This window comes from Colossoma macropomum, unplaced genomic scaffold, assembly GCF_904425465.1.
Source record: "Colossoma macropomum unplaced genomic scaffold, Colossoma_macropomum, whole genome shotgun sequence".
NCBI lineage: Eukaryota > Metazoa > Chordata > Actinopteri > Characiformes > Serrasalmidae > Colossoma > Colossoma macropomum.
Window position 1 is genome coordinate 60,651 of NW_023495845.1, and position 24,965 is coordinate 85,615.

A 24,965-nucleotide genomic window follows, 5' to 3' on the forward strand; every position below is an offset into this window, starting at 1 on the left:
GAGAAAAACCTATTTGGTGTTTCCAGGCCTTTACACACACATACACACACACTCCAGTGATGCAGGCTGCGTTCGTTGCTCGAGAGTGAGCGTGATTTTGGCACCATCCGCAGATTCCCACTGTCTGTCTCTCAGCACACGTCAAAGAGAGTGAACTTCCACGCAATTCCTTTAGCATCCTATTGCTTCATTTCAGTGAAGTGGGTCATCAAAACAGCTGTATACAATCAGGGGCTTCTCGGTTTTTAAAAAGCACTCTTGCTTCTTGACCCTTTTTTAAATATATTTACATGTAGTGACAGGCGAAGAGAGATAGCAGGATAATAGAGGAGAGGATGAGTTTGAATCCGCATGTTCCGTATGTACTCATTTTCTCCTCTCCGATGAATTCCTCCCGCCTTATACGTGTTCTGTCTGTATGACGTTTCTTTCTCACTTTGTCTTGGTTTGGCACTGTTAGAATATCAAGAGACGCACAATGGAGACATGATACAAAAGTACAAAATACAGCGTCTTTGTATGTGTGTGTGTGTGTGTGTGTGTATGTGTGTGTGTGTGTATATGTGTGTGTGTGTGTGTGTGTGTGTGTTTACTGAGAGATGGCAAAACTAATTTGTGAAACTAGCTGTGTTGGTGTATCATGGAGGTGTAAAAATGCATTGATCTGAAGGTGACGATTCAACTGCATCAGTGTTGGGACTTTGTAACTGATGCGCTCTTTTTTGGCCAAAACGAAATTCCAGACTCTTTTCAAAACATGAAAATGAAACAGAAAGCTGAGACTACTGTTTTACTACCTGTAGTACTGTGAGAAGGTCAGAGGCTACCCTTTATTTATTTTCAGCCATTGAGTACTAGTTATTTATTTTTCAGGACATATTTCTGATGAGATGTAAGATATAACCAAGTCGGGGACCAGTCCCAAAACTGGAACTCAAGTAATGCTTAAAAGAAGCAACCATGCCAGATCTAGTAGACCACCAAAACGTTTTTTTTCCCCATCAGATAAACCGTACTTAAAGCTTGCGATCTTTGGAGAAAATGCTTCAGATATGCCAAATTCCACAGGATTCACACTGTGAGAGGACAACTCAGACACTATGGGTCTGAAAGGATGTGTCGCTGTTAAGAAGCTGTTACTGAGAAAAGGAAATAGACAAAAAAGAGGAACATCTGCAAATCAAACAAAGAAGCTGCTGGTGTTCTCAGAACAATGGTCTGACCACCCCAGGGTCCAGACCTCAACAGCACTGAATGTGTTTGGGATTACTTGGATAGTTAAAAACGGAAAATGCAACCAACTTCTAAGACTGAACTTTGAAGGTGTGAAACAAATATCCCTGCTGATTTCTTTGAAAAACTGCCAACTGTTCTGAAAGGTTTTTCTCCTTATTTTGAATGGAAATTACATAAATGAACGGTGGTCCCTGACTTGCGCACAGTACTGTGTATTTCACTATTGTGTAACTAGTTTAATTATGAATCATAGAAATAACTGAATCATGGCAAAAAGATTCCATGATACAATGAATCGTCTCCTAAAGAATCATGATTGAACTGAATCATCAGTTCAGAGATTTACACCCTTGGAGTACTTCAAACTGGGTACAGCATGATCTGTGGTGTGATTTTTCTTTTCTTTCATATATTTTTTTTGTCAGTTTTTTGTTTTTTGTGTTTTTTTGCCATTTTTGCGTGCTCGGTGTGAGTGTATGTGTGTATCAGCATGTCCGTCACACACTCATACATGTGTCTGCATTCTCTGGGTGTGTCTTTGAGAGTATTCCGTTTGCGGGGACGAATAGGAAAAACGTGTCGAGCTTCCATACTTTCCTAATGCAGGGTCTGGCCCCGCCCCTTGACTCAGCCCCACCCCTTGACTCAGCCCTACCCCCTGTCCTGTGGGATACATCTCATAGGCCGGGCCTTCCTCCAAGGGCGGGGCGAAGCCCAGCCTGTACTGAGAGTACTGGGCCGTGGTTGGGTAGCCGTAGCTGTCGTAGGCAAGCTGATTGGTGGACTCCAGAAGGCCACATTCTCTGGAATAGTCTGTGGTCTGAGGAGGCGGGTTGGGCGGGGCTTGGCTCTGTTTGGTTCTGGCGATGGTGTTGAAGTGTGCGTAGGTGGTGTGGGCGATCCGGGACGGTGGGCGTGGCTCGTAACGACCGATGGGGGCAGGGTTAATGCCGGCCGTTGGCCCAGCTGCAGAGGCAGAGACGGAAGCTGGGTTTGGTGGGCGGAACTCCTGGTAAAGCACAGAGCGGGAGCCCGGGTGGATTTCATCGTGGGTCGTCGCTCGGACGTTGTAGTAGCCGTTCGTGGGGTCCTGAAAGAACACAAACATGCTGCGTTATAGCGCTACTCATCTGAACATGTGCGTGAATAAAAAATTAGAATTTGCTTCTTGAAAAGTTGAGTATGTCAAAATCTTAAGAAAAGAGCATATAAATATTGGAGCCAAGCCTGCTGGGATTAGTTGTGAATGTGTATGTTGGGGAAGCTAAGCTGAGCCCAATTAGCTTTTCAGTATGCTGCCAACATCTGTCTTTCTTCTTAAGCTTCACCCAACACTTTTGTAGCTACTGTTGTGAGATTGGACACAGTGTTTAATGAGAAACTGTAGTATGTACTGTTTTTTTAATAGGTAGATTTAGAGTGTGTTAATAATTTCTAATTTATTTTGTCACTCTGTTAGGACAGATGGGGTGTTTTTTTTTGTCACACAAAAAACTTGATGGTTGATTGACAGCCTATCATAAAGTTCATCAGCTCCTGCTGTTACAATGTTTCTAGCAAAGGGAAACTCTGTCTGCCCTTAGTTATTCTGAATGAAGAGATTTACCCAAAACATTTTCTGTCTCATAGTTGCTACGAATACCAACATGGCAAAAACAGACATCTCTTATGAGTTTTTATATGTAATGTTTATGATGGTAAAATAGTGCTAAATTGAAAAAGTTTTATTTTTTGCCTTAGAAAGCCTAAAGGACTAACTATACTGTCTTTGTAATGAATCATGCAGTTGTTTGATGTTGTTTATGTTGTGACGATATTCACAATATTCTCAGAAAAGCATATTGTGACATAATTTATCGCAATACCAAATAAATATTGTCATATTGCTCAGCCCCTATGTAATAAGACTGCAAAATGTTAGGTTTTGCTTGTATTTCTAACTGCACATGCAGTGTTTTAAGTTGTATTATGTTTTATTCTATAGTATGTTAAATTTAGCAAATAAACAGTAATTGTGTGTTAAAATGTGCAGTGGTATGTTCTCTGTGGAGGATGTGTTATATATAACTTGCACATATCAAAAAACGTCATTTGACCAGGGGTGCCCAAACTATTGCATATGAATGTACATCACACTTCGCTACACTCTGCAACATGAGTGCCTTAATGTGAGCATGTTGCCAAGAATGCGTTGTTATGGACGTGATTGAGAAGGCAGAGGTAGCGTGGCTTTATCACTAACTAGGATAACTACTCTAGCTATATGAGCTCAGTCCAGAGACAGTGGAAATATATTTCTCTGACAATCTCTGGCACTTCATCTACTGAGGAGAAAAAGCCTTATGTAAAATGTGGAGTCCTCATCAGCTTTCAGTGATGAACCAGTTAGCTGTAGTTTTAGCTCACGTCTGAAGAGGCAGCCTCCGTTACTCATCCAACATGAAAACCACTACTCTGCCTTTTTTTTTATAATAAAACACATTTCCAAATGTATTTCGCCTCTTAACACCAGTGCTAATGCCCAAAAGAGCCCTGAGTTAATTTCAACTGAAGCCATTTTTACCAGTTTGTCAACAGTTCTGCATGGTTCTGCAGGAGTTCAGATGTAAACAAAGTCTTTCAAAGCATTTTAGTCTGAGAAGGTGCACAGTAGAGAAACGTAACACCATAGACGTCTTTACAGTGGTGATGGGAACCAGGAGTCACCATGTCCACAACTCAAATACAGCCTTTGTTTTACTATCCAAAACCACCAGTGAACCTACAGGTGTCTTCTTAATTTTTATATGTAATGTTGATGGTAAAATAGCGATAAATCTGAAAAAATGTGGGCTTTTTTTTGGCACTATTTTGCCTTCTAACATCCTGCATGTACCTCTCTGCCATGAAAGGTTTTTTCTCAAAACTATCATTAACCAATGTAACTAATCAGTGTGTAACATCAAGAACTGTCACTCATTGTCTGCAATGACACAGTGTGTGTGTGTGTGTGTGTGTGTGTACAACTGTTCAAAGCTGTGTTGTAACAGTCACTACTGAAACAAGTTTCGGCAGTGTCAAGATTATATTGTTAGTGGCACAATGGAATGTTCAATCATTCATTTTAATAAAATAAACATAATTTACATATATACATATATTAAAAGTCTGAAAAGTGTTTTCAACTCTGACTTTTAAACCAATGTGATTATCCATATAGGGTGTGTATGTGTGTGTGTGTGTGTGTGTGTGTGTGTGTGTGTGTGTGTGTGCGTGTGTGTGCGTTTCTCACCTTCAGCTCGTACTCTTCTTTCGTCTCCAGCGTTTCGCTGCGCACGTCCTGCTTCAGGTCCATGTCGTCTTTGAAAGGCTGAGTGGAGGGAGAGAGGGAGACAGAGGGAAGAAACTAAACCATCAAAACACCACAAAACACACACACAAAGAGAGGAGAGGGAGAGAAGGAGGGAGGGAAGAGGAAAATACGACATCAGGTTGATCAGCAGAAGAAGAGAAAAGAAAGAAAAAGGTAGAAAGGTAGCTTTGGACAACCAGTTCTTATTTCACCGTCATTATATTAAGTTCATTGATTCATTTCATTCTTTCTTGGAGGCTGAGAAAGCTGTGCTGCTGATAGCAGATACTTCCAGAGCCTGATTACAATGTTCAGGCTGGCTTTAAACGTTCATACAACTGGCTGCATGTTGTGTGTTGCCTGCAACATAAGTCCTGTAACTACAGCTAAGCAGTTACACAAAGCAATTCAAAATCAATCAAACTTGCACAGAACACAATATCTTTCTCACAATAAAGTCATCCGAGTGGTTTTATTCATATATCGGCAGCATTTTTTTTCATCTTCGTATATTTTGTTCAGCTGTCACTGCATTCTTTTTTGTCTATTATTTATCTATCTATGGTTCTTTACTATATTTGTTTATATACGTGTATATGTTATAGCCTACTTGTCTGACTCGTGCTGTGCTTACGTATGAGCACAGTTTGGTCACCTGTAATAATTTTCATCATTAGGTCCCAAATGAATCTGACCTCTGCACAAAATTAGGGGCCGAAAATTAATCTAGATGCATATATTTTGCATAAAGCATGAACAGTGGCACAAGCAGCTCTTTACACAGCTGTTAGCTTTATCTGAAAGTTAACACAGCTGGTTACAGAAGCGTTAGCTTCCAGAAACTCATGTTTGTCATCAAGGCTCAGGAAATCTTGATTCAGTCAGTGGGGGTCTCCTTATCAACCGCCCAATAAACCATCTTCTGTTTTATTTTCTTGTCCATTGATTCAGTGAAATATGATAGGATGCCACTTGACATGATCACATGATGTGTTATTGCTGTTTTAATTTCTTGAAACTTGTTCTATGAAGTTAATACACTTGCAACAGTTGCGGCTGAGTTTCAAATGGGTTGCAGGTTTCAAGCTACTAAAGTTGCGTGAACGTTTCACCATGTAAAGCCAGTCTTAATGTTTATTTGAATGCTTTCCACGTTTAAGAGGACAGTCATATAGTACACTAGTAGTAGTAGTGCTTTTGGTTTAATTTGGGACAATATTGTGTACTCCTGACACCCGGACAGCCCTAAAGGACTTGTCTGGAGGGCTGGGCGTAAGCTCCTTCAGGGCAGCAGGTTTACAGCAGCATGGTTTGATCATGGCATGGTCTGCTCTATGTTGTGCGCTAACTTCCCTCTTCTTCCAGCTTTAAGTCACCCCAAGCTTTTGTTTGACTTCAGTCTGGTTCCTCCATAGAAAGTGCTTTCATTTAGGGTTGCACTGACTTGTTTTATTTCTGATCTGATACCAGGTCAGGATGGGAAATTTCAGTCAAATAAGTCAAATCATACCACTCTCAATGACTTTGTGTACATCTCAACCAGTGAACTTGGTATTCCTCTTTAACAACTCAATGCAGTTTTAGGCCAAAGTGTAATAATTTTATGCATGCAGATTTCACTGTGTTAAATAGAGTAAGCTTTTAATACATGTTAGTTCTATTAGCCTCATAGTTCCAGTACAAGAACAAGCAAACTTTAGACACTCAACATGTCTTGACTGATCAACTAAGGAGAAAAACTGTAAATTTAATTTTTCGCCAAACCTTTCCAGTAAAGTATGAGATTAGCAATACTCTAGATGCAATCCTAGGTTCATGTGATGAACTACAGAGGGCAGTTTGTTGAATAGTTACAATAAGACTGTGGCTCAGGATGTGGAAGTGGCTGTTAGTCCCAATGAAACGCCCAAAAAGTTTGGACACATGATTTTTAATTATACTTTATTAATCAATAAAAAAGGCGTTCTTTCTATGAGGGCCAGACTAAACTGAGCAAACCGGAAACTCACAGGAGTTTCAAGAAAGTGGTTTGATGCTACTCTTCTTTTGGCAACCACAAAAATGTGTATGAGAATGAGCTTTAACGCTTCTTGAGGATTTCTGCAGCTCTGAAGAAGAGAGATGTTGCTGTCCACTTACTAGCACACTCACAGAATACATTGTCTTTACCATGCGAGTTGCCGTGGAGACGCTGGCCGAGTCTTCCTCGAGGCTATGTGTCTCTTTGTTGACCGTCTCAACCTTGATGTCCGGCTTCAGCGTGACCCCACGACGACCTGTACACAAAGCAAACGCCTCAGAGGAAACTCTTTATTAGAGAAGCTCTATTCATCACTGCACTTCTACACTGTCTTTTAAAAGAAACAGATACAGTAACAATGTAGATACACTCACTGTATTCATTCACTCTTTAATCCCTTAAAATCCCAGGCTTAGTGCCCTCAGATTCTTTAAACTTCGCTTTCGACTTTTCTTTGACAAAGTATCTTTGTTTTCCTGCTGTTAACAGCTTATGACTGCTTATTGTCCTCATACTAAAGTAGAAGGCCCTCATACTAAAGTAATGGACATTTTTTTTTATTTCAACACTCCTGTGAAGCATCGTTACTTAACAACAGTAGATGGGTAGTGAAGAACACCATTTATCAGTTCTATGAACGATATATTTAAAGAATTATCACTTAAACTGAAGTGACCACTTCTGTATGTATTTTCCCCTGTGTCAATTTATGTTACTTCACAAAACATCTTGTCACCTTGTGAATACTGACATAAGCTGTTCGTGAAAGGAATTCCTTCTTAAATAAGCTATTCAGTGAGTATGCATTTAATAAAGTCCCTTATGTAGGTAGACTTCAAGTAAAGTGTTGCTGCCTACAGTGTGACAAAACAGAGAGCAAAGCTCAGAATATTTACACAAACACAAACACCTTAGTGATGACTGGAACACAAACTAGACGCAAAACACAAATTACAGAGACATTCAGAAACTTTCAGACGTGAAACGCATGCATGCTCTACTCACTGCTTTTGCGCTGGCGGTAAAGGTAGAAGGCCAGAGCGAGCAGGCACAGGATCAGCAGCATGGAGGATCCAACTGTTCCACCAGCTATTATTCCCACAGGCACGATATCTGAGAGAGAGAGAGAGAGAGAGAGAGAGAGAGAGAGAGAGAGAGAATAAAGGGGGTCACAGAAATTTTAATTTAAAGCTTCTACTTACGGACTTCATAAGACATGCCTAACAGTTTATAACTCACAGAGATTCAGCCTGGGGCCTGTGATCAGTAACTCTAGAGCAGCCTGCCGTGGTAACACATTCCTTTGAGTGTATAGATCACAACAGTGTTGCACTCAAGAGTCTTCAGTTATGCATTCATACAGTGAGGGGGATCAAGTATTCAGAGACTTTTATTTGTGTTATTTAACATTTGCTGAGAACATAAAAAAAAGCTCTTGTGCAAATTGTACCTGGTGTCATTCTAAAAGACACTGCCATTGGCTGGGATGTTTTCATACAAGAAATTGCAGTCAAGGTGAACATGAAGTTCTCAGATACAACATTGTTAAAGAGTCAAATGAAAAAGGCTACAGAGCTCTAACAAAAACATCTTTGTCAACACAATGGTTCGATGGTATGAGAGTGAAAAGGTAATGGAACCACAACTAATTGTCCCCAGACAGGTGCACCATGCAAGACTTCACTATACACTCCCAGCCTAATGATAAATGAAGTAAGAGAGAAGCCAGCAGTCACTTGAAAAGAATTGCCGGATGACCTGAAAGCACCAGAAACAAGTTTCACTAAAACAATAAGCAATGAACTGTACTGCAATCCTACACTGCATGCAAAACTCCCCTGCTAAAATGTGCATGTGAGCATTTAGACAAACCAGAACTCTTTTGTAAGAATATACTCTGGTCAAAGGAAACAAAAATACATTTAGCTCATCATGTTGGGAGAAAGAAGAGTTGCATGTATGATCCCAAGAACACCAGACCCACAGTGAAGTATAGTGGTGGGAGCATCATGATATGGGGCTGCTTCTCTGCAAACATCATTGAAGGAAATCATGAATGGAGCGATGTACCGGGACATACTGTAGGAGAATTTAATCTTATCGGCCAAGAAGCTGAAACTGAGAAGATGAACGTTTCGACAAGACAACGACTCAAAACATATAACCAAAATAACTCGAGTGGTTTCTAAAAAAAAGGTGAACGTGTTCACCTTGACTTGAATCCCATTGAAAATCTTATTTTGAAATTGTAAGTCTCCCATGAGGGACCCTTGTAAATCTTGTGGAACTGAAGTCAGTTTGCCAAGAGGAATGGGCCAAAATTGAACCACAATGCTGCAAAATGCTAAGAGGTTCTTACTATAGATGTCTCAAAGCTGTAACTGCCAGCAACAGCAAATATCCTCATTTATGCTTTTGACTACACACGTTTTTGGTCATATTTGTAATGAGGAACATACTTTATTCAAACAGTCTTTATTTGTTTTCAAATAAACTAAGGAAAACGATACTTTCAGCTGCAGTTGTGCTTTAGACCCCTTCCCCGAGGGGATGAATCTGAAGATTGTGAGTGTGTTGAAAGAGTATTCAAAGAGAAAACCAAAACACAGTGAAGGCCGTGTCTTACGAGGATGTGAGTGAATTGTCTTTTAGTATCATCATATCTTCATCAGTGTAATGTTGATTTTGCAGTTGAGATCTAAACATCAAACCAGACCTTCTTTTTGAGTTTGTGCTCATGATGTTAATATTCAACAATGTATGATGTGGTCCAAAATACTCCTGCGAAATCTGACCCAATGCCTCTGACTTTTAAAGGATTATTTTAAGCTTTACAGGGCAACGTGCAGCAGCAGACGCACTCTATATTTTAGTGTGTTTTTCTCCTGAGTCAGTAAAGCTACTTCTTTCAACTCAACAGTGCTGATTTGTTGAACATGTTTGATAAATGTGAGTGTTGTCAAATACTCCAAAATATACCTAAATATACAGAATACATGTAATGTATATATATATATATATATATATATATATATATATATATATATATATATATATTTAACAAGAGTGCAAAGTGTTCCCAAATGAACATGCAGTTTGTGCATGTATGCTCACCAGTCTCCGCTAGAGTGATGATCATGGTGCCCGGGCCGAATGAATTCCAGGCAGTGCAGTTGTAAGTGGTCTGAAAGTCCGACTCCATGACGTTGTTGATGGTGAGAGTGGAGAGAACGGCACCCCCCTGTGACACAGGCTTACTCTGCTCTACTGTATACCTCTCCAACAGAGTTCCTCTCTCTTTCTCCCACACGTTCTCCTTCCAAGCCCACACCTACAGCCACAAAACATACAAACAGACATAAAGTAAATACATATTACACTCTGTGTAATAATATAATAGCTTGGCTCAGTCCTGAATATGGTCTCATTCATATTCTGAAAAAAATGATGCTCGTCAAACATTCTGTAACATATAGGCCTAATTTGTCTCCTGTGTTTTATAATGTGGCCACACGGTGGCACTGAAAAGTCTCCTGTAGTGCCGTGTTTTTGAAGTCAAATGTATTAAAGCTTAAATAACTTTCCCAGGGTGCGGACGTCTCTCTTTCTATTCCTCTCTCTCTCTCCTTTACTCTTTCCTTCATTGTCTTTCTCTGTTCCTCTCCTTTCTGTCTTTCTCCCATGATCTGTTTCTATTTCCCTCCCTCTTTATTCTTTCATTCTTTTTCGTCTTCTTTTTCTCTCCCTCTATCAGTTTCTATTCCCCTCTCACTCTTCCTTCTCTCTCTCCCCTTTCTTTCTCTCCTTTCTGTCTCCCCTTTTCTATTTCCTCTTTCCCCTTCACTCTTTTCTGCTCTCTCTCTCTCTCTCTCTCTCCTTCTCTGTCTCTCTCTCTCTCTCACTCAGTGAAGGTGTTTTAAGTGCTATAAGCTCAGCAGGTTTTTGTATGTGAAGTGAGCTAAAGCAGATCGTTTATGAAATATGAAGAACACGGTGGTTAAATATGCACACCTCGCTCTGTCACAGATAATGTCCCTCTTAAGCTGGAGAAAGAGAAACAACAGGGGCGGAGAACGTAAATGAAGAACAAAAGGAATTATCCATCTCTCCTCTCCTCACTTCTCCTCTCCTCCACCACCCCCCCTCATTCATTTCATTCTTCATATTTCATAAGAGCCGTGTCTGTGCATTAGGAACCATCCTGTGATGTCATATCGCATTATCCACATGGCAATCACATAGAGGAGAGACAGAGAGAGAGAGAGAGGGGAGAAAAAAACAAAAGCAAGAAAGAAATTCTGGAAAGAAAGAAAGAAAGAAAGAAAGAAATAGAGAGAGATACATAAGAGATAAAAGGAAATAAAATAAAGAAAAGAGAACTAGAAAGAAAAAGGTACACAGAGCACGAGAAAAGAAGGAGAGAGAGAGAGGAAAAGGTAAAGAGAAGAAAGAACGAAATACGAGACAGAAATAAACAACTGAGAAAGAAAGAACAAAAGAGGGAGAGAAAGAATAAAAAGAAATAAAAGGAGAAATAAAGAGTGAAAGAACAAAAAGAGAGAACAAACACACAAAGAGAAAAATAAGAATTAGAGAAAGAAGAAAAAGAATAAAAAGGAAGGGAAAACAAATAGAGAGGAAAAAAGAAAGAAAAAATAAGGGCATTTACTTGAATCCATTAACATTGTGAAGTGGAAGAGGGAGAGAGAGAAAGAGAAGGAAAGAGGGCAGGAAGTAGAAAGGACAGAGAAGAAGGGGCGATGAGGGAGGGGAGGAGAGAGAGAAAAGAGGAGTAGACAGTTAGAGCTGAGTAAAGTGCTGAGATTGTTAAAAGCTCTCACTCGTCTGTCATGTCCTTCTGTCTGCTGCTGATGATCCACTCTGAAAGCTACAGCGCTTTCTTCTCAGCTGTCTCTCTCTGTTTCTCTCTCCCTGTTCTGACCCTCCTCTTTCTTCCGCCCCACATCAGTCTCTTCATCTGCTCTCGTTCACTATGATTCTCTCTCTTCTGTCTTTTCACTGAGCTCTGAGTTATAAGCGCACAAATAAGTGCAGGACCCGCATTTACTTTAAAGCCAGATAAATGGTCGGGTTTGGAGTTCAGCTGAGATTGAAGTGAAGTGTACAATCCTGTGTGTGTGTGTGTGTGTGTGTGTGTTTGTGTACTCACAATTTTGTCAGGAGGGGGGGTGCTGGCAATGTAGCATTTGATTTCACCCTTCTCCCCCCTTACAGCGTACTGGATGGGTTCACTTGAAATGATTGGCGGGCCTGCCGACAGATTAGAACAAAAGAAGCACATCGTTACTACTTATTTACTTATATTAAAGAAATAGTTCTTCGACAAATCACACATGAGATGTAGCTGAACAGCCGGGACATGTTTTGTGTCTAAATTTTCTTCTTTAGTTTAGAACTGGAGCAATGAGGCTAATTTTGCTAATCAATCACTACAATCACTATCAATCACTACAACCCAATAGTCACCCAAATAGCCCAAATCTGTTCAAGTACATCACCGAAACTTCTCTCAAATCACATCCAGCTCTTCATTAAGACTGTGTTGACTTACAATGTGGTTTAGAGCACAGTATGACTGTGGACTATAACCATGAACACAACTTCAACTCTATGGGCATCCAACAATACCAGGGCTGGTCTTGGATCAGATTCCAGCCATATTTATGGTGGTCACAGTCACAAATACTGACTCGAGATCTGCTCTCCAAGCCTGAGGTAGTTTGTGAATACAGACCCTGTTGTCTACAGTGGCTGCCCACAGCATTCAGCTACATGGTCATACTGTGTTTTAAACCACATTAACAAGTCTGTGCAACCTTCATTAAGACCTGGTTGCGGTTTGAGCAGGTTGAGAGAAGTTTTGGTCATGTATTTTTACATAAACAATTTGGGTGACTATTGAGGTCTAGTGTGTGTTTGCAATGTTAGCCTTGATGCACTAGTTCTAAACTAAAGAAGTCAGTTTTGGACTCCAAACATGTCTCAGCCAAACTCCAATTTGGGGTAAGTGGAAACTTTCTGCCAAGTTATTCCTTTATGACGAGTTTATTTGGTTTGTACAACTGCAAAAGCCCATATGTAGAAGAATACTTAAGTTCTTCAAGCTCATACCTGCAAAACTGATACATATGAGTTCCCAAATACTTAAATAATAGTACTTTTTTGCTATACTTATGTGTTATTTTGGAAGATTTGTACCTTGCTCAAGTATAAATACTTTTCGACTTTCACTGAAATATAAGTTTAGCTCCATAACCAAACTTTTAATTGAGTGTGATTTTGATGAAGTACTCATATTTTCACTGAAGTGCAGAGAAACTCCTGTTAGTTTCTTTAGTTTCTGGATAATAAGCATTAAGATTAATACCTGAAAAATAACCCTGCAGATTAAAAAATGGTTTGGCAAAAAGTCCAATTGACACAGTTTTCCACTAACGCTAGATGCAGTTCATCAACCAAGACATGTTGGTGTTCAAACTTTGCTTTTTTAGTTTAAAACTAGAGCTACAACATTAACGCTGCTAACAAACACTAGAAGTCAATAGTCACCCAAAATCCTTTTTTTAAATACATCCCCAAAACTTGCTGAAACCGCAGGCCTATCTTCAATAAGGTCATGCAGGCTTAGGACACAGTAAGATTGACTGTGAACTATAAAAATTAACCAGATTTCTTTACAGTTGAATGCTGTGGTCAGCTATTTTAGACAACAGTTGTTGAGCCAAATTCTGATCACCCTTCACGGGCATGCACGCCACACAGGCATATAAACACTAGATTATATTCACTGTTTCAGTTGTTCCTATTTTTAACATATATCTTCATGACTATAGTCACCCTACATGTAGTGGGTTGAGAGAAGTTTTGAGGATGTATTTACGCTAAAGATTTGGGTGACTATTCACTTCTATTGCCTTTGTTAGCCTTGTAGCTCCAATTTTAAACTAATGAAGCAAAATTTGGACACAAAACAGAAATGAGTGTCTGTGTTTGCATTTGTGTTAACTAGTATACACGACTAGTGTGTGTGTGTGAGTGTGCGAGTGTATTGTACTAACCATTTACTGTGAGTGTGACCTCTGTCTCCCCGACTCCAATCCTGGGCACGATGGCTTTACACACATACTGCCCTGCATCCGCCTGACTCACCGACTTCAGGTACAACTGATTATTATTACTGAGAACCTGAAAAGACAGAGAGAATTACTGTTACAAATGAGTAATGAAGGCTGTATTATGGATGATTCAGGGTGTAACAATGCACCTGAAACAACCTGAAAATTGACTTATCCATGTTCCATCTTCCTTTGTAGCAACTGTTGTGAGGTTGGACAAGCTTTACTGACCCTTGGCAAAAATCATTTTCAAGCTAATAAGAAACTGTAACTCAAAACTTTGCTAAAGTGGCCACATTTCGAAAGTTTTATTCATTTCAAGTGACTTTTATTTGGCATGTGAAAAGTATTCAAATCACAGTATTAGGATGGATCAGGTATAGTTTTTTGTCATGCAATTGAGAATTTAGAATAAACATGATAGGCTAATCTTAAAGTTTGCCAGCCTCGGCCACTTTTCACCATGTATTATACAACATTAGCTGCTGTAACAAGTTACTCTAAAGAGATCTACCTACTATATTTTTTAGGGATGCATTGATGCATTTTTTTTAAGACCAAATACGAGTACATATTTTTTACTAAGTGCATATTTTATACCAAGTCCGACACCAAAATGAGTAACCTACTTAGAAAGTAGTTGTTAGTGTAAATGAGTGCAACGGACATTCAAAATTAAATTATTAAAATTATGCTTTAGCAAGTTAAGTTACATAGTTTCCTTGAATCTAATATCTTTGAGAAGAGCGAGTTTTATTCTTATTCTAAGCTTGCTTGTGGAGTTTTTCGTCTTGTTGGAGTCTTTTGCTTGACTGGCTGAGCTGTAGTTGAATGTTGAAGCCACTCTGTGATTTTAGAAATCTTGTTCTTTGGTGAGTCACACTGTATGTTTGAATAGACCATTGTGTACAGACAAAGCCTACGATCTATATGCTCACACTGTATGAAAATGCACAGTCTGATTAAAGCAGCCTCTGTAGAGACAGCCTTTACAGACAGCTCTATCTACAGACAATTATTAATAAAGCTGTTTCATGCTGCATGTCCAAGTACTGAGCAAACATGCTGAGTTACAGCAGCTCGGCTTGTAGGACAATACGGCTTGATAGGACAATAAGGTCTCTCTACGGACTAACATACAAAGACAGTTAAAAAATCACTGTATTAACCTTTTTATCTTATAATTCTATTCAGTCAAGCGGCGTGAAGTCGGCATACACTTGGCTCGTCACATGGTATCAGCTGGAATCTTGTATTTTTATGAATACAAGTGCAAGGAATTGAGCTCAGTATCAGGCCGATACTCCATACCAGTATCAGTGTTGATGCATCCCTAATATTTTTCCTGCCATACTTGCCATATATACCAACACTGGGACAAAAACAGACAGCGCAGTTTGCCTCAGTCTACATCAGTAAAGTGACAATAGAAAGAGACAAGCAGAGGCGGAAATGTTTCTATATCATACAAAGCCACACAGACTCTGTAAACATACGGGAGGACTCAGTATGGATATTTGCTGTAGCTGTAATGCTTGCTTACATTACACAACAAAAACTACACCTGAACAGTACAGCTGTTACACAAATGCAAAATAAAAACAATTTAATATGAATAATAACGCCCACTAAATGTAGGTTGTAAACTACAATGTCTCATTAGGTTGAATGGGATTTTTGACAGTGTTCTGTAAAAATAGGTGTGTGTGAGTGCACTCGTACCATACTGGAGCCTTTCTTTGTCCAGGTGAGTGTTAGAGGAGGATTTCCAGCCCATTTACAGTTCAGAGTGACATCAGAGTCCACATCCACCGTCACTGGCCTTGGCTCCACCACCAGGATCGGACCAACTGGACAGAAACAGTCAGAAGAAGCAGAGAAACTGTAATACTGTGAAACACTGTGACAGACAGGTGAGGGTGTGAGTTTGATAAAGAAACATTCATAAAGAATGCTTAATGGAGATGTGATTGAAGTAAAGAGAGGAAGGTAGACAGAGAAAAGGGAGAAAAATGAATAATAAACATTTAGAAATAAATAAGAATGATGACCAAAGGGGAAGGAATTTCCTCCAGACTGCAGAAAAACATATAATCTAGTGAACTGGTGATGAAATAAGCTCCTTATAGTCTTATAGCTCCATGATGAAGCCTCAGTGGAAAGAAGTAAAAATTATAATTATTATTATTATAGGGTGCTGTTCTTAACCATGGTAAACTCTGATAATAACAGTGTAGTACTTTGAGTGGTTTTCTTTTAGCATTTACTGAATGGGACTGGCCTTCCGCCCAATGACAGCTAGGATAGGCTCCAGCACCCCACCGCGACCCAGAAGGATAAGCGGTTTAGATGATGGATGGATGGATGGGACTGCATTTCTGTCCAATTTATACTGAGTGATCAGACAAAAACTTATTTCACACCAACAGTTTAAAACTTTTGGAAAGAAGTGGACAGATGTAATACGATGAAGGAGGATGGACGAGTGAGGGAGTAGATGCATGGACAGATCAAAGGATGGATAGACAGATCACCTGCTGGATGGGTTGACAGCTAGATGGATGGCTGAAGAGGTGGATGTTTGAGTAGGCAAATGTTTGGATGGGTGGATGGAAAGAAAGTAGGGGGATGGATAGAAAGATCATCAGATGGATGAATGACAGATTAACAGCTAGATAAATGGGTGGATGGATAGATCAGCAGATAAACAGATAGATAAGCAGATGAATGGACAGATCAAAAGGCAGATGAACTGATGCAGTGGTATGAAAGAAGTTTGAACACCTCTGGTCAAATGGCAGGTTTTATTGATTTTCTAGGTGAAAATAAGTTGACAGATTCTCTATAAGGTACAAATAAATATGGAATTTCTGCTGATATTAATGCACAATTTTTATTTGTTGACTTTAACATATAACATATAAAGTATACATTATTTTTTTACATTATTTTATACATTTAGGAAATATACAGTGACTGTGCATTAAAATGTGCATCAGTGTGTTTTCTGTAGAACATATGTAAACTTATTTTCACATAGAGAATCAATAACACGTAATTTGATGGATATACAGAGAGAGAGATACAACGCACAGTGTACGTCCACCAGTATGCTGACATTGGTGCTGCCCACAGCATTAAACACCTGACAGGAAACAGGCTCAGTGAAGAACGAGTGATCTGCTGTCGTCACAAACACACTCTCCCGCGCTCCCTCCAGGATTACTCCACCTTTAGCCCACCTACAACACACACACACAGTTATTATATCCATCCTCTCTCTCACATCCCCCTTTAAACTTCAGTCATAGTTGTCACCAGTGATACCAAAAGCATGCACTCAAAAGAAGGATTCTGTCAGAAGTGAGGATTCTGAACCTTTCTATATTTGTACTGAGCCCCTAAAGTTACACTGTGAAAAAAATTGCAACGATATTGCCTTCCCTTGCAGTATTTTTGCATTACTGCACAAAGCTTTTGTGTTCACTTGCAAAAGTATTGCTTTCCCTGTAAACATTTTGTATCCTCTTGCAATAATATTTTTACATTCCCTTACAAAGTTTTTGTCTTCACTTGCAATAGTTTAGCGTTCCCTCTCAAATGTTTTGCATTCTCTTGCAAAATCCTTTGCATTTGTGAGGAAATGAAAATTATTGCAAGTAAACGCAACGTCATTTTTCTGTTTTAACCACTGCCCCATATGGGCTTCATATACTTGTGTTTTTATTATAGTTTAAGTCTGAGTCAGCCTCCGTCACTTTTTACCATAATTTCTAATCATTGTTTGACACAAAATAGAAAAATGTCAGAAATGCAGGCCTCAGCTATCGATACAGAATATAAATTGAATACAAATGTACTTCATTATCTAACTACATAATTCATTATTAATAATTATATAATAATTATAACAACTAATAATTATATAATCACATAAGTACATTTAAATTGTATAAACAGTAAAGCAAGTAAAGAAAAATGACAGCAATAACTTTAGACTTCTAATGGTTACACACATACACTTACCTGTAGCCCATGACGGGAGGGTTTGCTGTAGCTTGGCAGGTAAACGTTACTCTCTCCCCCTCTAGAACAGAACGGGGTGAGATTGATAATAAAACCGTAGGGGCATCTAGAGAGAGAGAGACAGAGAGAGCTGAATGAGCATTCCAATTAAAAAATTCCATTATATGTGATTCTTAAGGTTGGCTTTACACAGTGAGACTTTCGTGCAACATTAGTTGCTTGAAAACGATGTGAAAGTGAACTGGATTTCACTAATAACAACTGGATTTGGGAGGTTGATGCTCATAGCATTCCTGTTCTTGCCACACTTTCAGTTTCACTCGGCTGTAGCGAGAGATGTGAACTGCATGCTTTCCCAGAAACGCTTCAGAGACGTATAACGGGGCATAAAACAGTAACTTTGTAAGCACACATTCCTTGACTTAGCTAAAACAGTGATGAGCAACACTTCCATTCCACAACTGGATATTCCGGCCATAATCTCAAGATACAGCAGAATAAAGCTGGAACAACAGCCACAGATGATAGAAATGCTGCAAATATGTAAATTACACCTCATGAATGACTTTATAGTGAGAATGATACCGTGTATAAAAAAAAATACGAGCTGCAAATCTGGGTGTCTAACAGAGAAACTGAAGGTGTTGCATGCAACTTTAATCATTTTTGAATTCTGTTGCAGGCAAATCACAATATGCAACAAGCTGCGCTAACGTTCCACCGTGAAAAGGCAGACAGAACATTCAGCTCAAATTCATCTGTAGCTGCATTAAAGAGTTAGCAGAGCTCATCAGTGTTTACATTAGTGTGGATGTGTATGATGATGGGGGTCTCCCAAGAGAAAACTATTCCCAGTCTGCCTCTGGACACACACACACACACACACACACACACACACTAACAGGACTTGCATCATGAAGTTCATTTGTTTTGGCATCTGAGAACATATTTTGTGAGCACATCAGCTGCCCTGTACACTGTATGATCATTTCATGACAAATGGAAATGAAAGAAAAAAAGGCTTTCAAATTTTTTTACACTGTTTTTTTCTTCTCCTGTACAGTTGCTGTTTAGTAGATGCACACACTCAAAAATGCACACACACACGGACTTACGGTGGACGTTAAGTGTGATAGTGGTCCGTTTGCCCAATGGCACGGCCAGGTTAGAGGCCACACAGGTGAAGTTGCGTCCGGTGTCTGTATCCACTGGCTGGATGGGCAGAAAGCTACGCGTGGTCACACGCTTCCTATCAGGTAACACCTCCTGAGAGAGAGAGAGAGAGACAGAGAGAGAGAGAGAGAGACATGCAGATACAGTTATTGACATAAATTTGCTCGCTTCAAGATGTAATACTTGAAACTATCTGCCAATAAAATAATTTCACCAGATAAAATGACTTAAAAATGGAAAATACACTATTTTGACTTGATTAAGATGATTTCACCTGCCAAGATATACTTTTTGCAGTGCATTATATCAGTGGTCATTGAGGAGCTTCTGCACAGTACTGTAGTACTTTTGCTAGCATATTCATGGTGTTAGTAGGGGATGTTTATAGTTACTGTTATAATTAAAGTAATATGTTATATACAGTGTGGTCCAAAAATCTGAGTTGTTTATTTCAAACCTGGAAAAAACAACAGAAAGCTTTGGAATTAAAGAAAACAAAGCATAGAAAAGTTCTTATAGATAAATTGAAGAGGAAATATTAGTAATAATAGTTCTCCACTATTTCTGCTCGAGTGCACCCTGCCTTTAAAGCAAAAGGGGGACAAACCAAATGCTAAGAAATGCATGTTAAAATTTCAAAGATTCTACGTTTCACTGAAACTGTTATGCTGATAATATTCGTAATGAGAAAATTTGCATTAAATTGGAAAGGAATGCAATATAGAACAATGTATGGGACCCAGACTTACGGGCCCCACTGTAAATAACTATGTATGAAGGATTTCATTCATTTCAGTCCACTCCAACAACATATATCATGAAAAAAAAGAAATTTCTGAAAGTGCTCTATAATGTGCTATGGAACGAAACTCCTCATATAGTTACAGTAGCTGTATTATGTGTGGTGTGTGTGTGTGTGTGTGTGTGTGTATGTGTGTGTGTGTGTGAGTGTGTGTGTGTGTGTGTGTGTGTGTGTAAGTGAAACTGAGTCTGTATAAATGTGTGTGTGTGTACTCACAGTGCTAGTATGGGCTCCTTCTACTATCACTCCGTCTTTGTACCACTCTATAGTAGACAGCGGTTTGGCTCCTCGTGACACACACGTCAGGTTATAGGAAACTCCAGCCATCAGCAGAATTTCTGGAGCTCCTTCTATCACTGGATCATCAGGAGGAACTACCAAGACAGAAAGCACACAATCACACTATTAACTTCAACATTTTCATTACAGAGTCTTATTTAAAAGACTCAGAGAGCAGCTTTAGAGGGCAATATTTTCTCTCAACAATGTTGATTTGTGTACGTTTACTGAATCCTGTAATTCTAACAACAAATTTAGCCAGAAACAGTATGAGGGGAAGAGTAGTGGGCAGTATGGCCAAAAGAGTAAATCATGGTATAATCAGGATTTCTGACTGTTCTAGTACATTTCACAGCATTTTTATAGTGTATATTTTTTTCAAATTAAACCATTTTGGATGATTAAAACATTTTTGTAGATTAAAAATGGCCTATTATTCTGGACGTCCCTTCAGTTTTAATAAGAATCACTTTAATAACAACTGCAATGATTCTAAATATTTTTAGTGTAAATACATATAAAACAGTAGTTTTGCTGTGTTATCTGTGTTTGTTACGGCAAAAATGGGGAAAATGAGTAACTCCTGCCATTCTTCAATCACTATTATGTAGAGCAGTGGTTCCCAACACATTGTAGTGTTTACCTACCCCAACACACCTGATCCAACTAATCACCTAATTAACAAACCCTTCCCGAGTTGAAGTTGGTATGTTTTGGTAGGAAAACACAACAGTGTGCAGGGCAGGGGGTCCTCCAGGACCACGGTTGGGAACGACTGGTGTAGACTATAATTCTAACTTCTAATTCTAACTAAAACTGGTGAACACTGTGCTTAGCTTAACGCTGTCTTAAAAAGCTTAAACAGAACTCCTGGTCTATCCTAACAGTGAGATGTGCAAAATAAAAATCCTTTGAAATGAATAATGCAAAAACCACAATTACTCATTAGGCTGAACGTCATTTTAACAATGTTCTGTGAAGCTTGCAATGAAAGAACACGTTTGTGGGCGGAGCCTGGAAAGGTGGCCTGCACACAGACAAACACATGCAGAGTGAGTGTGAAGTGAGCTCTTACTGAGTACGGTGAGTTTAGCTCTTCTGGAGCGAAGAGCAGCTTCAGTGGCCTGGCACTCATACAGAGAATCGTCCGACAGCTCCGCCGAGGAAATCTCCAGATTATACTGACCAACGTCCACTATCCGCAACACACGGTAACGAGGCCACGCTGTAACACACACACACACACACACACGCCCAGATTATACTAACCTGCCATTTTATTAGGTTTATCTACTACACACAGTCGTCTGCAAAAGTTCGGGCGCCCCTGGTCCAATGACGTTTTGTTCTGAAAATAACACGTCCTCTACAGACAACATACTTCTGCACATTTAAAAACACAGTTGGAATTTATTTGCTGAATGTAAGATATTGGGAAAAATAATGAAACATAAAATGTAGCCTTTGAAAAATTATAGGATATTTCTCATTTTGTGTTTTATTCTTTTCCAACATGTTAAACTCAGCAAATAAATAGAAACTGTTTTCTAAATTTTAAAATAAAATTCTAAAGTGTTTGCAGGAAATGTCTTATGTAGGTTTGTTATCTGTAGAAGATGATTATTAAGATGATAAATTATTTATTTTCACTTAGAAAAGCAACAAAACGTCATTTGACCATTTGAGTTCAAATGAAGCGTTCAAACGTATGACTTTATATATAGTATAACAATACAGAGTGTTAAAAAAAGTCAGAATTCAATTTGATTTCATACAGTGTCTTGATTTTATTTGACCTTTTTCAAATAAAAACAGCAAAAATAAGGAGTGGCTGAAAATGTGCCTCACATTAATATGTTCATATATTCAGTTTATTAAAGCACTCAACATTATAAAAGTGCAAAATCTGAAACAAAAGCTGGTCCTAATCTAACACTACCGCCACAAGCTAACACACTAGCCACATGCTTACATACTAGTCACAATACAGTGCTACAATACAATACAGAACGATATCATATGTTTCATTGTTACAGGCTGGGTAAATAATATTGGCCCACGTTGATGCTCCATAACGCTACATACATACATACATACATACATACATACATACATACACACACACACACACACACACACAACACTCACACACACACATGCCTACATTACACTGCCCGATCTTCTCAATCAGAGAGAGTTGTCTGCGGCTGCTTGTAATATCATGTTCTATCCACCAGAGGGCGGCCCAACACTCCAACACATTGACATTCTGTAAGCGTTCTCTCCTCACACACACACACACACACACATTATGACATCATTGATCTGAATGGGGGGGGGCACCAAAGTATTGGCAACGATTACATCATCCTTTAGCTCAACCAATCCACGCACATAGCCAACGTGTGTGTGTATGTATACGGGTGTGTATGTGTGTGTGTGTGTCTGTGTGTGTGTGTGTGTGTGTGTGTGTGTGTGTTCGCACATCTATAGGTGTGTGTCAGAAACATCCATTTTCATTATGATTAGAGGGCTGAAGTAGGACTAACAGGAGACAGAGAGTGTAAGGACACGAAGCAAAAAGGACAAAGAAAGAAAAGAGGATGGAAGGATGAGTCTGGAGACGTAGAGAGTGGCGAGGAAAGAAAAGAGCGAAGGAAATAAGGAGGGAGGGAACAAAACAGGGGTGTGTTGGGTGAGATGTATTGGAGGTAATAGCGGTGGGTGTTATATACAATGGCTCAGTGTGTTTGTGTACGCACCGTGTGTTTGTGTGTGTGTGTGTGTGTGTACATGTGTGCATGTGTGAATGCATCATGCGTGTGTGGAGATACTGTATGTGTATGAATGAACAAACATTGTATGCGTGAATACAGTGTATGTACAAGGCAGCGTTCAGTACATAGTGTATGTACACAGGCTTTGTAGGTGTATGACTGCGTGTGTGTGTGTGTGTGAATTGTGTAGGCATATGTATGTGAAGACACTATGTGTGCACGCACTGAGCATGTACAGACAGGTGACGAATACCATAAATTGTCCTCAGTAAGGTGTTTTGGCCACAGCAACCCACCAGACCAGCTTCAATGGGTCTTAGCATAGAGTCTACAAGTCTGTGGAACTGTACTGGAGGGATGGAACACTGTTCTTTCAAAAGATATTCCTTCAATTGGTGTTTTGATGATGGTGGTGGAGAGCGCAGTCTAACACGTCAGTCCAAAATCCCTATAGATGATCAGTTTGGTTGAGATCTGGTGATCTGTTGCCCATAGCACATCATTCCTACTCAGACCTCACGGCCTTTTTGTGATTGCTGCAGGCTAAAATGCTTTAATTTTGCAGCACATCTCATTATTTACATCAGTATTTGCATTTGTGGGAGGGTGTGGAAGCATATTTTATATATTTTATACATAACTTGTTTTGAATGTAGCCTAGTTAGTTCCTAAAAACAAGGGATAAACAAATTGGAAATTAAGTGTACCTCTAATATATAAGACCAGCCATACAGACTCCAATTAAAACAGTATTTTAACACTGTTTTAAATTCTCAAAGAAAACATGGTAAATTGAAATGACGTAATGAAACTACTTGTATACAAAATATGCATCCTATTACTACAGTCAGATTTTTAGGAAAAATGAGTAAGAGAAGTGCTCTGACAGCACTGTGTGTTATCTAAATATCTAAAAATAATCTAAAAAATTCTCTAAAGGTAATGAGCATATCAGTGCTGTCCAAAAAAAAACCCCAAAAAATGTCCATTTTTCTATTTTAATTTTTTTACATCAAATGAGCACAACAGGTGTCATTTACATTGTGTCAAAATTCATGATGAATAGACCAATAGAAATGAAAAATTACTTAAGTAATATAAAATCTCTACATTAACTTACATTAAAAGTGAAGAATGTTTTTGCCTTCTCCTATAAATCTACCACTTTGGAGATTCTTGTTTTTTTGGGGTTTTTTTCAATTTGAAAACAACTTTACAATTCCCAAAATGGCTTGGTGTGCGAAATGGTGAAGGATGACTTTTCTGACTGTATCACTTTTTTCCACAGCTCAGTAGATCAATGCCAGTGTTTTGCACCTGTCTTAGTAATGAGGGGGTTATACACTGATATCCTCCTACAGTATCCCTCTCTCTGTTATTGTGGATGGACTGTTCCTGCCGACACAGCCTGATCACATCCTGTATTCACATTCTCAGTCACCTGAGGAACAGCTGCTCTCCCAACCCTATACACAATTTCCGACCCTGTACACTGAGGTCTTAGCCATAGATCTAAATGCAAGTGTCACTTTAGTCACTGTTCCTATTGAAACTCTAGTCAGTTGCGCAGTCTTTGTGACTGAAGCTGCTGCCATCCGTGTCCCAACAACTGAGAACTCTCTTTCAAAGACACTTAGATCTTTTCCTCTTGCCATCTTGATCCAAAATTGAGGTCAACTGGGCCTGCTCAGCATTTTATACATGCCAGAAAGCATAGCAGGATATTCATTCATGAGGTAAACCTGTCAGGAAGCAACTACACATATTTTATGTTTCTCCATGTGATTATTCAGGATTTTCATTATATTTGTTCCCATTCTTTAAAATCACTGTCTGCTTGATCAGCTCTACTTACCATATCGGGGCATTTAGTTGTTCTACAATTACAGACTGTAGTCCATCTGTTTCTCTGCATACTTTCTTAAACCCCCCACCTTTAATCTGTTTATTGATGGGCAATCAAGACCCACACAGGACCACCACTGAGCAGGTATTACCTGAGTGGTCATTTTCAGCAGTGTTGCTGGGGCTTTTAAACACTTTGGTGTCACTACTAGACTGAGAATATTCCACCCACTGATGAAGGACTAGAGGATGATTAACACAAACTGACACAGAAACAGATGAGCTATTATTTCTGACTTTACATCTACAAGATGGACCAACAAGGTATAGAGTAGACAGT

The 24,965-nt window shown here is 39.2% G+C and overlaps 1 protein-coding gene across 1 annotated transcript in view; it reads right to left on the reverse strand.

Moving 5' to 3' along the window:
• Positions 1-1,713: 1,713 nt before the first annotated feature.
• kirrel1b (kirre like nephrin family adhesion molecule 1b) overlaps positions 1,714-24,965 on the reverse strand; it is a 70,787-nt gene continuing 47,535 nt past the window's right edge. Inside the window, exons 3-15 of the mRNA XM_036563636.1 lie at positions 21,079-21,228; positions 19,941-20,098; positions 18,865-19,015; positions 17,750-17,855; positions 16,817-16,965; positions 15,446-15,573; positions 13,667-13,793; positions 11,758-11,858; positions 9,702-9,918; positions 7,593-7,700; positions 6,737-6,843; positions 4,508-4,585; positions 1,714-2,326 (exon numbers count right to left, since the gene is read on the reverse strand). Coding sequence (XP_036419529.1) covers positions 1,742-2,326; positions 4,508-4,585; positions 6,737-6,843; positions 7,593-7,700; positions 9,702-9,918; positions 11,758-11,858; positions 13,667-13,793; positions 15,446-15,573; positions 16,817-16,965; positions 17,750-17,855; positions 18,865-19,015; positions 19,941-20,098; positions 21,079-21,228 — 2,165 coding nt within the window. The 3' untranslated portion in view covers positions 1,714-1,741. The remainder of the gene's footprint in view (positions 2,327-4,507; positions 4,586-6,736; positions 6,844-7,592; positions 7,701-9,701; positions 9,919-11,757; positions 11,859-13,666; positions 13,794-15,445; positions 15,574-16,816; positions 16,966-17,749; positions 17,856-18,864; positions 19,016-19,940; positions 20,099-21,078; positions 21,229-24,965) is intronic.